The following is a 15,000-nucleotide window of genomic DNA, read 5'->3' on the forward strand; positions in this document are numbered from 1 at the left end:
CCCGGCCCTCTCGATTGTGAGTCGAGTCGAGTGTGTGTGTGTGTGTGTGTGTGTGTGTGTGTGTGTGTGTGTGTGTGTGTGTGTGTGTGTGTGTGTGTGTGTGTGTGTGTGTGTGTGTGTGTGTGTGTGTTCTCGCTGGCAGCACTCATCTAATCAACAGCGGTCTACTTCATGTCGTTACACTTCTTTTTCCTGACCTAGAGTGGGAAAAATGAGCAGCCACTTCAACAAGAGACGCAAGTTTCAGCCACTCGCCAGGAGAAAGTTGCCGTAGTGGTGGAAAGCACTCGAGCATCCGCACCTGCAGCAGCGAGCTCAGGTGGTTCTGCGGTACATTTTGTGACTCAGCCTGATGTTGCTGCCTCGCGCTGCTCACTCGCCTTTTTGTCCGTCAAGGCAACGCACGCCAGAATAAAAGTCTGCCCTGAATGAGATGTCCTTCAAAGCTCATTGATCTCGCATTGGCTGAAACATTAGCCAAGGAAGAAAATCTACGGAATCTAAATGAGAAATCAATTAGTTGTTCGATGGTATCCGTATTAGATACGTAATCTGTTCAAGGACATTGATCGGCGTGGGGAGTGAAGCAGCAGCAGCAGCAGCAGCAGCAAGAAGCAGGAACAACTTGGCTGCCTTGAGAGTGTTTGAATATAATACGGTAAAGGCATTGCTGGGAAGACGCCGTGCAGTCAGTTACTCTCTCTCTCTCTCTCTCTCTCTCTCTCTCTCTCTCTCTCTCTCTCTCTCTCTCTCTCTCTCTCTCTCTCTCTCTCTCTCTCTCTCTCTCTCTCTCTCTCTCTCTCTCTCTCTCTCTCTCTCTCTCTCTCTCCAGGTCTTGTTTGATCGTCCTGCAGTTGTGTTGAGGCGCAAGTGGCTGGACCAACACAAGGCGGCGGATTGTTCACTTCCCTTCATTACGGACAGAGTTTGCTGCCGTCACTTGCCACACTGCGGACTCAAAAATGCTTCCTCATCTTGATACTCAAACAAAAAAAATTGTTTCCAGTAACGAGTGAATATGAAAAAATAAATAAATACAAAAATGAAAATATTATAGAACACTCGCTTAAACTGAAATAAAATCATATATATATATATATATATATATATATATATATATATATATATATATATATATATATATATATATATATATATATATATATATATATCGCTGTGCGCGATAAAGACAGTATTAATGACGCAAACCGTTGATTTGATAACAGTAACCCTATCTGCGATCAGCGACAACTGCCGGTAAAGTCTGAGGAAATCAAAATTTTATTTGTTGGTAAATTTGCCAAAAACTTCCATGCCTCAAGGAAAAAAAGTATTACCACAAAGTTGTTTAGTATGTCTGAACAGCAAATGTTAAAAGGATAAAAATCTAGTCCCAGTTTTCTGTATCTCAAAATTATTTACACATTCAAACTGGATCTCCTCCCAGAGTTATTCTCCCATATCAGTAATGTTTGTCTTCTCAGAGAGAGAAGCTTGTAATGCAGAGAGCTGTGGAGAAATGGCAATATGTGTGATAAAAACGTAATCATAGTTACTGAAAATTTTGCCAAAAAAATTATATAGTCTTTTATTCTATTGGCTACGGAGACGTGAAGTCTTTGATCTGGGTCACCAGGCGGCGGCACAGGCGGCGGCTCCAGACCAAGGAGTTCCCAGTAATCGGATGAAGGAACCGAGCTGTCTTCCGCTCCTGCGGGACCCCACCCTGAGGGCTTATGGTCCCTCCAATTCATGAAACTGAAAGGGTGTGTTAATTTGATTTCTAAAGAGAAAGGTAACACATTAATTTACTTTCACGTGAGACACTCCAAACATTGCTTCCGTCGATGAAATAATGAAAGAGAACATCACCATCCCTCTGAAATTTAATGTGACAACATTTCCCAAGAATATTAATTTCCGTAACATAGTTAATTAGATTCTAAAGTATCGGTAAGGCTCTTTGGATGAAAAATGTACTACACACGAAGCCTCGCGACTCAGAGTCTCGACCAATGTGCTCCACGCGGCGGCGCCGAGCCTCGGGCCAGGCCAGTGAACCCAGAGGAGCAGAACTAGCTAAACACGCTGCTAATGATTTAATGGCGACTGATGGAATTCACGGCATTTTACTTCAGCCCCAACCAAGAGTCTTAATTGTGTGTCAGTCTCACTAAGCAGCGTCCCTGTGTGTGTGTGTGTGTGTGTGTGTGTGTGTGTGTGTGTGTGTGTGTGTGTGTGTGTGTGTGTGTGTGTGTGTGTGTGTGTGTGTGTGTGTGTGTGTGTGTGTGTGTGTGTGTGTGCGCGCGCGCGCGTCGGTGTGTGTAGGCGTGCGCGCACCTGCCTGTCTGTCTATCTATTTGTTTGTGTGCATGAACACTAAATACCCCTGATTACTACTTCCTATGTACAAGTTTGCCATCACTGTTCCCGTAAGTGCCTGCCTGCCTGACTACACTTGCCTGTATATTGTGCATGACCTGCCTGCCCTGTGTCCTGTAACACTCACGTGGCCTGCCCCTGCCCCCCTCTTCCCCCAGCCTGTCCCAGCCCCGTGTTGGGTTGCTTCCCTCCTCATCTGTAATCACCGTAACAGCCTCGTGTATTTGTTTATAATTAGATTAACAGTAATTGCTCTGAAATTAATGTGTTCATTAATTTTAATTCTAAAGTAAGCACTTGACAAAATAGATGATGAAAAAAGGATCATAAAACTTAATTATGTTCAGAAAATATAACAAGCGTGTCACCAGCAAAAGCTTCTCCGTCCTCTGAGGTAACGGTAAAAAGTACGAATTTTCAGCTTCATCTTTACAGTTAATGGGTCAGAGCGGTATTGCATTAAACTTAATATCGTAAAGCCCACCAGAATATATCGTTTCCTAATGCAGTTCACAATGCGAGGGAAATCCACTCTTATGGTTACTGGATTTGTTGCTCGCGATGCTTCTGTTGCTGTTGTCGGTCATTTGTGTGTGTGAACCCGTGACCCGCGGGAAAACAATTATAATCCTCAAGTTACCTGTTTGTTCTCAACACCATTGTTAGTATTCTCTCTCTCTCTCTCTCTCTCTCTCTCTCTCTCTCTCTCTCTCTCTCTCTCTCTCTCTCTCTCTCTCTCTCTCTCTCTCTCTCTCTCTCTCTCTCTCTTTGTTTTTATCCCGAACTCAAACAACAGCAGAGCGAGTCGTTCTTTCCGTAACCCCGAGCCTCAGCACTTGCCTATTTATGAACCGGGCCCTCTGTCCCTCGCTCCCTGCACCACCAGGCTCACAATCCCGGCGCACAGCACCACTTTCCCGCCAACAACTGCCGTAAGGATTGCCTGTAAAAAATATCACGGAATAAGGAAAACGTCAATGATCCTTCTTTTCTTCCCGGAGTAACACACTGGGAACGAACACCTGGCCTTTGTGTTCTCAGCTTAAGACTCGCCACGTATTTTCATTTTTTTTTTTTTTTACCCGAGGCGTCTGACAAAAGAAGGATGTTCAGGCTTCAAGGCTGTTATCCCTCTCAGAGAAGAAAAAAATATGAAAAAATGCATGTACCATTGAAGACCCGACTCAAAGATTTTAAGTGTGAGTCGCGCTTCACAGGAATGTTTCCCTTTCGCTCCTTTACGTGAGGCTAAACTTTGTGAGGAGGACACTGGCCGCTGAGTGCTTCTCCTCTTTTCTTTATTTTTTAAACAAAAGAAATTTTCATGCCATTTTTTTCCTGATCGTCCAGTCCACTTTTTCCAAGACCCAGATTTTTTAAGCAATTTTAATTCATATTTTACATTAAATTTCATTCAATTTTGCATATGACTAGATGATCACCTTTTTGTATAATAGAGGTGAAGTCTCGCCTCAGACACGGCGGACAAGCTTTTGCATTGTACCAGCCAGCCAGCCAGCCAGAGTGTGTGTGTGTGTGTGAGTGGCGGCGAGTCTGACGGGCTGCCCTCAACCACTCCACGCCATCCTGTCTAATCGTTTTTTCTCTCTCTTTCCCTTTAACTGAACCAGAAGTGGGTGTGTTGTCTGTTGTGTTCACTGAGTGTCAACTAACTCCCCTGTTCCCCGGGCAGTGGTTGTTGCCGCCCGCCCCGCCCTGACGCTCTCCCGATGGCCGGCCTCTCTGTTCCCTGCTCCCTCTTTGTTTATTTATCCCTCCGTGTGGCCGCCTCGCGTCTCTCCCCTAGCAGGCCACGCGGGGGCCCCTGACCACACCCTGGCAGGGACGAGGTGGCCTGACGCACCCCATAACCCCTAGGCTCACCTGACGCTCACCTGAGGCTCGCCTGAACTCACCCCATGGCCCACACTTAAAATTTATCCAATGTGATCTCACTAATTAAACATGAAAGCATAATAACCCCATTGCTCTCCACTATTTACATGTCTCAGGAGTATGCCTGTCCTGCTCACTAAATTGTCCACTTTTCCACCTGCCATGATAAATATTATTATTATTATTATTTTTTTTTTTTTTTTTTTTTTTACATTTCAGCATGACTGTTCTCATATAAAAGCACTATTTCCATGTTGAATCTATTCTGGAAGCTTATTTACCTGAAATATTTTACAGAGAGGTAAAAGCCTGGAATTACAGAGATCAAACAGTAAATGCAATTAAATTAAATCACGTGATGAAAGCGAGAGCCACAGGGCACAGAGAGCCCGCCACCCGGAGCAGTGCCCGGGCGTAGGCTGACCACCTGCCATAACCCGTCTTGTTGTGTTCCCTTGGTGGGCGGAGCTAGGGCGCTGACGTCACTAGAGGGCGGGGCCACCCTCATTGCGTCACTGGAAGGGGCGTGTCGCTCCTTAGCACCTGGCCTGCCCCCCGCCATCACACTCTCCTGTGACGACGTTTCCTGCTTGTACGTACTATTCGAATATATGTACATGTGCTATGCCTTCACACACACACACACACACACACACACACACACACACACACACACACACACACACACACACACACACACACACACACACACACACAAACTTCATACTTCAATGCACTGATTGTTGTGAGTAATTCTCTTCAGTTCAGTCTGCAAACTCTCTCCAAGTAGTGTTAGTGTAGGTGTGTACTGTTTTATATGTGGTGATGTCTACACACTTGTTCCGTGACGTCATTGTGTCTTGCTCCAGGCACAGGGGCTCAGCAGGACAAGGCAGGGCAGGGCACGCACCCCTTGACAAGCCCATCAATACCAAACCACAGCAGGTCAACATCAAAATAATTAAACATTGATTTGTTTTTCAGGGTTACAAAATTAAAATCCCTTCTCGCTTCCTCTCTCACTTCCTCTTCACCTCTTTCACCCTCGTCGTTTCATTCTCTTCCTCTCATTATTTTTTTTTTTCACTCTCTTCCTCTCCCGCCTTAATGCCCTCCCGTTCTGCCCTTTTCCCTCATCTCAACCCTTACTGTTTTCCCCTCACTTTTCTCCTCAAGGATTTCTCATCACTATCTTTCGTTTACTTTCCCCTTCACTTATCCCACTCCCTCTCTTCCCATTCCCTGCGCCTCATCCTTTCCCCTCACTCTCTTCCCTCCTCCCCATTCCCCCCACACAGAGGTTCACGGTGCTTTTGTTATTATTTTTATATGCCTAAAGCCGCCACCGCAGCGCTTTTTGTTTTGTTTTGTTTCGCAACGTAAGGTACGAACCATATTTCGAATTGGATTAAAAAAAAAACTTTCATGAATTCTTTTGAATGCCGAACGAACGTCCTTTCTCCCCCTCCCCAGCCCCTTCCCTCACCAGCCGGAGCACACACACACACACACACACACACACACACACACACACACACACACACACACACACACACACACACACACACACACACACACACACACACACATTCAGGAGAGAGAGAGAGAGAGAGAGAGAGAGAGAGAGAGAGAGAGAGAGAGAGAGAGAGAGAGAGAGAGAGAGAGAGAGAGAGAGAGACAGAAGCAGAAGGAAGAAGAGAAACAAGGAGAGCAGTGAGACAGAGACAGAATGATAGAGAAAATGAGACAGACTGGTAAGGACAGATAAACGAGAAGGCACAGAAACAGACACAAATTATACAAAAGAAGTAAGAAAAAGCAAGAGAAACACAGTATAACGTTCTCTTGCACTGAAATCAGCGTCGCGGGAACTGAATGATTTAGTAAACACGAGAGCGAACTGGCGAGGCGAGGCGAGAGTGAGACTGCAAAACACATTCATCTTCAGATCAGCTTGTGTTTCTCTGTGTCGAGGGAGAAGCGAGTGTAACGCCAAAAATTATCGCCGGACAGATATGAGTGATAGGAAATGTGTTGTAGAATAAATACTTAACGAAAGAATGATTTATGAGCCACTAAAGGGAGAGGAGAATGGAATATATGTCATTGAAACGTACTTAATTGAAATAAGGAAAGGAAGTCAGGAAAAATACATGACGAAATGAGAAATGAAATGAATTGTGTTGTAAAATAAATAAGGAACGAAAGAATGAAATATCAGCCACTAAAGGAAGAAAATGGAATACAAGTCAGTGAAGCGTACCTGACTGAAATAAAGAAAGGAACTCTAGACAAATATAAAAAAGACGAAAAAATAAAGTATTAAAATGAAGGAGAAAAAAAGCCTCAAAATATAAAGACTAAGCGAAAGAGTTAAATCAATTAGAACTAGAGCAAAGCAAGGAGTAAAAAGAAATGTAGAGATTGAAGGAGAAAGATTGAAGTACAGCGTTGATAAGAGAAAACAAATAATTAAACGCAATGAAACAGCGCTCTAAACACACAAAACTCTACAACTGAAGATGAAATTAAAAGTCGAATTGAAGAAGAAACAATGGGAAGAGGAAGAAAATTATTAAAGCGGAAAGTGGAATGGTAAAAATACGTCCACAAAAGCAATCCAGAAAGCAAGCGAGAGACGAGAGAATGAAATGAAAGTCGTATCGTAACATGAAACAGGAAACACAAAATTAACGAAGTAAAAGATTAAAGAAGAAAGAATGAAGTAGAAAATAGAAGAAAATACGTAAGATCCTAATGAAATACAGAGTTAATAAGACTGAGAAAAGAAATAAAACTCACAACGAAACAGGAAACAAAGGAAGGACGAGATTAAAGTAAAGAGAAGGCAAAGAGGATAAGATAAACGCGAACGCTTGACATAAAATGGATAAAAAACAAAGCAGAAAAATAAATAGAGGAGGAAATAAATAAAGCACAAACAAGTGAGTCACTTCTCAAGACAGTGACTCGTTACGAACCTTGGGTCAACTGTGGACCATTTTTCGACCTCAATTTGAGCAACACTCGCGGTCCTCAAACCCAGCTTCTAATAGACCATCGACTCCGAAAACCCTTCCTTCCCTTCTCCTCTTTCTTTTCTTGGGCGGGACACAGGATGGAAGTCAATAACGGCTACAATATTCCTTGTCTTCTACTGACGCTGCGTTTCTATTCTCTCTCCCACAAGCTTCCTATTATGCTTAACTGCAGATTTATTTGACTTGCTCTCCATTCACCACACTTACTATGTTTATCCTCAGCTCGGGTTCCTCTCTCACTCTCACTCAAGCTTGCTATTATGCCTTACTAAAGAATGGCTTGACTTTCTCTCATTTACAGCACTTCCAACTTTGACTCCTGACGCTGGTTTTGTTCTCTCTCTGTCTCTCTGACTCTATTTCTCTCCTTTAGAACTAGATACACACGCCCTCACTTTCTCAGGTGTTCCTCTTTCATTTACATGGAGAAACCTTGTGTCTCTTCACCTGCATCCCTGACCCTCTGAAATACACGACTCTCTTCACATTTCCCAGTCCCTGAATAGAAGTAAGGGAAAGTCTTCTAATGATAATGAGATTTGGTGAATGCTGGGGACAGGAGGAACTGAAGTGAAGGAACAAGTAAGAGAAGAACCGCGACACATGCAAGAAGACGTTACAGGTACAAATAATAAAGATTACAGGGATCTCAACATGGTCTTGCCCCTGAAGTGAACCACGAAATGAGGGTGCTAAAGAGAGCTGGAGGATGAGGATGTGAAAGGAGTGAGGGTAGAAGGACATATGGAGAGTGAAGACGGTAAAAAAAAATAATGAATAAACTGTGAGTAAAATGATATTGAAAGCAGTAAACGTCAAAAGAGGTGAGAGAGAGAGAGAGAGAGAGAGAGAGAGAGAGAGAGAGAGAGAGAGAGAGAGAGAGAGAGAGAGAGAGAGAGAGAGAGAGAGAGAGAGAGAGAGAGAGAGAGAGAGAGAGAACTCTTTAATATTATAGTTAATAAAATTGAAATAATTGCTAAAATCATATGTATTTGAAGGAACAGTACATACACACACACACACACACACACACACACACACACACACACCACCACCACCACCACCACCACCACCACCACCACCACCACCAATAATTAAAGAGATGACAAATTAATAGCTTATAATATGTCAAGTGAAAAAGAAAGAATCAGTACAAGTCTAAAATTTATTACCCAGCAATCCACCTTCGATCAATCGCACAGAGAGAGAGAGAGAGAGAGAGAGAGAGAGAGAGAGAGAGAGAGAGAGAGAGAGAGAGAGAGAGAGAGAGAGAGAGAGAGTTTGCCTAGCCATTTCAACAACAATCTCTTGAAACCTTGTATATTGCCTGGCATGATTTAAGTGTGTGTGTGTGTGTGTGTGTGTGTGTGTGTGTGTGTGTGTGTGTGTGTGTGTGTGTGTGTGTGTGTGTGTGTGTGTGTGTGTGTGTGTGTGTGTGTGCTCTGAAATAGTGGATGGCTAAAATATTATCACATATTGCAAGTTTTTTTATTAAATGTTTACAAAAGTTTGGGTAGACGTAACACTAGAGAGAGAGAGAGAGAGAGAGAGAGAGAGAGAGAGAGAGAGAGAGAGAGAGAGAGAGAGAGAGAGAGAGAGAGAGAGTAGAAGCATAACACTCAACCTGACTAACCTTTCATCCTTCATTACGATAACACAAAAGTGAGGGGAGCGAAAAATTACAAAGACGCAAAGTGAGAGTGAGGGGAAGAGAGCAACTGGAGAGAAAAGAACTCAAGGGAACACCTGTAAGTAAGAGACGACGTGATGAGGGAAAAAAAATGAGGGGAAAAAGTGAAAGCGTAAGGAGAGAGCTAGTGAGTGGAGCGAGGGTAGCTGAGGATACGGATGAGGGGTAAGAGATAAGGGGAGTGGGAATGGATGAAGGGAGCGAGTGAGGGGAGATGAGGGGATAAGTGAGGGGAGAGGAGAGGGGAGGAGGTACTAGGCTAACTTGATTAATTTTCCAGTAAGGGCTTATCTGATGACCTAGCCTGGTTTTTGAAGGAGGTATTTTGTCGGTCTTAATATCCACCCTATTACATACTCCTTTAATCAGAGAGAGAGAGAGAGAGAGAGAGAGAGAGAGAACGTGTGTGTATGTGTGTGTGTTTGTGTGTAGCTAAAAATAAATTCGAGTACTTGTTATATTCATTTAAAAGGAAAGTGAAAAAAATATATATAAATGTAAACCTGAAATAAATTTGTCATACCTGCCACTTCATACCTTTGTCCTCCATTCCGCTCGCGTGCACCAAAAATACACAGGTTATTTATATCACACAAGTATTGATATTTTACACACACACACACACACACACACACACACACACACACACACACACACACATACGGTAAAGTAGAACAAAAAACCATACATTCACCCTGAAAACACACACAAATTATGGATTCATGTGCACCTATTACCAAAATGTCTACAAACAGTGTGCACCTATTGACGAAACGTTATATTAATGGTACAGTTTGTTTACCATATATACTGAGAGACCAACACAAGGAAGAAATCTGTAGGGAGGAGAGAAAAAGGCAGGAAAAGAGATGGAAAAAGTACATATGAAGAAGGTAAAAATAAATGAAAGACCACCAGAAGGAAAAACGAAGGGTGTAAAAGTGAAAGGAAGGGATAGAAAAGATGATGGTAATAAACAAGGATGGTAGAATGAGAGGAATAAGAGAAAACAAGAAAGGGAGTAGGGAAAGGAGTGGAGGGGATAGTAGCCAAATATTGGAAAGGAAAGAAGCAAGAGGAGAGAAGGAACTGATGGAGGAAGAAATAAAGAAAAGAGTGGAGAGAAAAGAATATTGTACAGCATGAAACGGTGAGGAAAGTAGTGAGGAGAGGAATGAAGGAAGAAGGAAAACTGATAAAAGAAAATGAAGAAAGGAGAAAATAAGGAGATGAAAGTGACTGGCGAATAAATGAGAAAAGAGAGAAAAAAAGGAAGATGTGATAAAGGAAAAAAGAAAAACATGAAGGAGACGGAGAAGAGACAGAGAGAGGAGGCACAGCGAGAAATATTGGAGGGAGAAAGGGAGAGAGGAACAGGGAGAGGGAGAGAATGTCGAGAGAGGGAGGGAGGGAGGTTGTTGTCATCGTTTTTCATTAATGGACGTCAATTACTCTTCATTCGAGGTGAATTACCTTGATGAGGCATTTTAGCTTAATTAGTCATCGAGATCACCATTTAGGTGGTAATGGCTTCTTTGTCCCGCTCACCCAAATGTCCTTTTCAAAATCACTCCCTTTACAATGACATTTTGTACCGGGTTTTCACTTTAATCGCATTTCTATTTCCTTTCAGTCGTCGCTTTTCTTTTCGGTTTCGCCTCCTTCCTCAATTCTCTTTGATCAGGGACGGAAAAGATGAAACGAAGGGGGCGGCAGATAACACAGTTGGGAAGATATGAATGAGAGAATGGAACAGGGCAAAGGAACAGAGAAAGAGATTAAATAAATGGAAATGCAAAAGAATACGTAAGGATAGAGAAGAATATAATCTGGAAAGAGAGAGAGAACAAGTACAAGTACAAGTGAACGAAGCTATATACAAACAAAAAGCTTGGAAAAATTATGATGAAAAGAGAAAACAAAAACGATTAATGGTATTTACGATATAATAATCTTACAACGTACAAACACATCTCACTTCATCATTTCTCGGGAGGAAAATAATAAAGAAATAATGGATTATGGCTCACCACTCGCTAAAGGTCAAGAAAATACTAGGAGGCCACGTAACTTAATCTCCTTCATCGACAACAGGCAACGGTCTTTTATCATCCCGCCAAACTCACCAGCCCTCACTAACCCTTGCCACCTCTTAACCCAACAATCAACCCAGCCAGTCATGCCCTGAATCACCTTCGCCGTCTGTATAGTCAATCAGGTGCAGCGAGGTTTGTGTGAGACAGTGAGGCAGTGAGACGAACCTTCCCCTCTGTACAGGTGATCAGGTGCACCCTGCCGTAATTCAGAGTCCACCTTGAGACGCGAGATGGAGACGAGAGAACTTGCTTGTTAAAATAAGGAAAGAGCAGGGAGAGTGGAAAAAATGAAGTCAAGGGGAAGTGTGTGTGTGCGTGTGTGTGTGTGTGTGTGTGTGTGTGTGTGTGTGTGTGAAGGAAAAGAGTAAGATCGGGGGGAATTAACTAGTGATGAATGGGGAGTGAGGAAACCTGAGTTCGGCAAGTGGCAAAACAGAAGTTACCTAACACCGGGTATTGAATGCAAGAGCCAAAACCACACCTGAAAACAAGAAAACAGGAGGATTCCATGTCTCACACACACACACACACACACACACACACACACACACACACACACACACACACACACACACACACACACATACACACACATACACACACACACGTCAAGCTGCAATAAATTTCCAGTTATAGCTTCATCCTCTTACTGAAATGACGCAAACACTCCTCACCCACACCTATTCACCAGACGTATATTTGTACAAGGAGAGCCAGTGTCACTTTACCTTCACATGGGGAAAATATTACGCCATTGCATCTTTTTTTTCCTCTCCTCCTCCTTTTCCTCCTCCTCCTCTTCCTCCTCCTCCTCCTCTTCCTCCTCCTCCTTCTTCTTCTTCTTCTTCTTCTTCTTCTTCTTCTTCTTCTTCTTCTTCTTCTTCTTCTTCTTCTTCTTCTTCTTCTTCTTCTTCTTCTTCTTCTTCTCTAGCTAGCAACGCACTGAGCAACTCCCTCGCCTGGAAAGAGCACAAAAGAGCACGTGAAAACAAGAAGTAAGTAAAGAAGGCACGCTGATTAGGTCGCTTCTATATCTGAATGGATCTCTCTCTCTCTCTCTCTCTCTCTCTCTCTCTCTCTCTCTCTCTCTCTCTCTCTCTCTCTCTCTCATGTGGATGTTGAGAGTATTACGAAATGACGCTAAGGAAATTGTTATTACCTTTTGATCATCGAGGCCTAATGAAAATGGAATCTGTTACTCACTCTCACACACTTCCAGTCATCTCTCCTCCAGTCACTCTTACAGTTCCCATTCCCGGTCACCATTCCAGTCACTCTTACAGCTCCCATTTATCACTCTTCCAAGCATTCCAGACGCCATTCCAGTCACTAACGGCAAGAAACCTTTTGTCCCCTGCCTCTCCCGCCGCCCCCCAGCCCCTCGCCCCCTATCACACACAACCTTCCCTTGTCAACTATAAACGTACACATTCCTCTGCGTGTATACCATTCACACGTACATGCTTTCCAGGAAGTGTATACAGTGTTATGTGCGCTCATTCCTCGCCTTGTATGTATCATGTGGACGTATCCGTGTCATGTGAACAGAATGACATGTGTACACTCTCCCATGTGCGTAGCTATGAGTATTTGGTGTACATCGTGTGTGCACTTAACCACTTCAGTACTATGACGCGTTTTCATATTTATTCAGTTTACTATTTGGTGATTTTATACAGCTTCAGAAACTCATGTGGGGGATTAAAATAGTGAAAATTGTGACCATTAATCTTTCGACCTCCATAGATACTTCCTACTGTCAATGAAATGGTCTAATCGCACACAAATATCAAAGTAAAAATGTATCCCAGTAATACAAGGTCAGGCGTACATTGGTTCAGGGAGTGGGACAACAGAGAGGAGATGACTTATTACTAGAGATTACTAAACTGAAGATGCTAGCCTTGTTTGAGAGTTATTAAAAATAATACCCACAATTACACATAAAACTAATAAAAAATCAAGTATGTGTCCGGTAAGTATGTGTCCGGTACATGTAACTTGAAAATATCATGTAGAAATTAAAGTCCAGAGAATTCAGTAAGAGTACATCAAATCACAGTGAATTACTACACATTACTACACTTGTCTCAATAAAAAGTAGGTCGTCGCTGCAGACCGTAGTGTGACGCGCGGCCTGGAATCTTAACTCACAGGACTCCACCATCAACTAATTAGAAGGTGGCGCCGCCCCAACCCCGCGTCCCGCAGCGGCGAGCAGTACCAGGCGGCCTTGTCCTTATGACCGCATTACTCCAGCCAATTTAGCCTCAAGTGCCCAAGTATACACCCGCCCTGCTCCCGGAAGCCATTCTCTTGGCGAGGGAGGGGGAGGTTGAGGAGAAAGAGGGTAAAGAAAGGATGAATATTCGTGGACTGCAATTCTGCTGTAGATTCTTCGTTCAGTGACAACCATTCCAGCTTTCCCTGCAAACGAACTCTTTCAATAGTAATGACAGTGTGGTATTTTCAGTAACGCAGCCCAAATTTGATTATATAAAAATTAGTTATAGGCACTAAAAGGTCTCAGTTGGCCATAACACCCTTTTTTCGACTGTCTATAACTTTATAAATCACTAGGAAGGAAATTAGCAGGGTTGTGGCTAAAGGCGAAATATGTGAAGGAAATATTCATGTGAGGTGGTACATTTTTCAGTGTTCGCCGCGTGCTACCGCTCCAGCACCGCGACACTAAATCCTTGGGTGTTTAGATTTTTCAAAAGGACGGTTTGAATCGGCTTTTCAGAGCTTCGAATCAGATCCGCAAACCTGTGCGAGGCGGTGCATTAACGTTTTCCTCACTAATCCGCGTTCCCGAGGAGTTTTAAGTCTCCGAAATGTTCAAGCACGTCCGTGGAATTTAGTCCGTCTTGGCTCGTTCCTAGAAATTCCTTTGTGCGCGTCGCGTTTATGAGAGTCAACTTTTACCTAAAGAACACGAGATGGGAGTCAATGAGAGGCACAGGAAGGGGGAGGAGGCGAAGAGACGCACAAGGAAACAGTCAAGGAAACTAAGGGTCTCCAAACACACAGACACACACACACACACACACACACAAACTTCAATCACTCCACAACACAACCCTCTCAGCCCCTTAGCGAAGGCCTCAGCCAAACTATGCCATTGAACGACCCCCATTAACATCCCAGCGGGTTCTGCTCCTCCTCTTGGCTTCCGGGTGGGATGCAACACTAAGCCGCCAGCACACTGCAAATTGGTCAGGAAGGGAGGCGTGGGTGGCTCAGACCATCCACACAGAGCCCCAACTAATCCCCCAATCGTAACGCCGGGGAGAGATCGCTGAGTCTGGCCCACGTTCCCCCAGACTTCGATTTCAAGAAAGAATTTATGGTTTGGTGTTTTATCTACGTCTGGCAGCGGCCGTCACAATGATACCACCCCCACCCCCCCAAACATTGCTTACCGGAGAGAGAGAGAGAGAGAGAGAGAGAGAGAGAGAGAGTGGGAAAGGAAGGGCACCAAACAGTCCAAATTAGGAAAACAAGAACGAAACTTTTAAAACTTCATTTCCAAGACGAAATAATAACAGAAGCAGCTGAATCGACACACACACACACACACACACACACACACACACACACACACACACAAATGGAACATAATTGAGGATGACTTTGGAATACTAATGCCGACAAGGTGCGTTTCACAGATGTTGTTAGAAGGTTTACTTAAAACGCACTCTCTCTCTCTCTCTCTCTCTCTCTCTCTCTCTCTCTCTCTCTCTCTCTCTCTGTGTGTGTGTGTGTGTGTGTGTGTGTGTGTGTGTGTGTGTGTGTGTGTGTGTGTGTGTGTGTGTGTGTGTGTGTGTGTGTGTGTGTGTGTGTGTGTGTGTGTGTGTGTGTGTGAAATAAACCGTGTAACTATCCTTATTCA

At 43.5% G+C, this 15,000-nt stretch overlaps 2 protein-coding genes across 4 annotated transcripts in view; one reads left to right on the forward strand and one right to left on the reverse strand.

The window, feature by feature from the left end:
• LOC123506578 overlaps positions 1–11,966 on the reverse strand; it is a 212,715-nt gene extending 200,749 nt beyond the window's left edge. The window contains exon 1 of the mRNA XM_045258794.1: positions 11,834–11,966. The gene's annotated coding sequence lies outside the window, so the exon portion shown is untranslated. The remainder of the gene's footprint in view (positions 1–11,833) is intronic.
• Positions 1–15,000, forward strand: part of LOC123506577 (proline-rich protein 36-like) — a 150,442-nt gene that overhangs the window by 105,832 nt on the left and 29,610 nt on the right. For 2 of the 3 annotated variants that reach the window (XM_045258791.1, XM_045258792.1), the window contains one exon: positions 4,751–4,870. The exons of the other annotated variant lie outside the window; for it this stretch is intronic. In XM_045258791.1, coding sequence (XP_045114726.1) covers positions 4,751–4,870 — 120 coding nt within the window. The remainder of the gene's footprint in view (positions 1–4,750; positions 4,871–15,000) is intronic. 3 annotated transcript variants of the gene reach the window in all.

The sequence above is a fragment of the Portunus trituberculatus genome, chromosome 20, assembly GCF_017591435.1.
Source record: "Portunus trituberculatus isolate SZX2019 chromosome 20, ASM1759143v1, whole genome shotgun sequence".
NCBI classification, from domain to species: Eukaryota; Metazoa; Arthropoda; class Malacostraca; order Decapoda; family Portunidae; genus Portunus; species Portunus trituberculatus.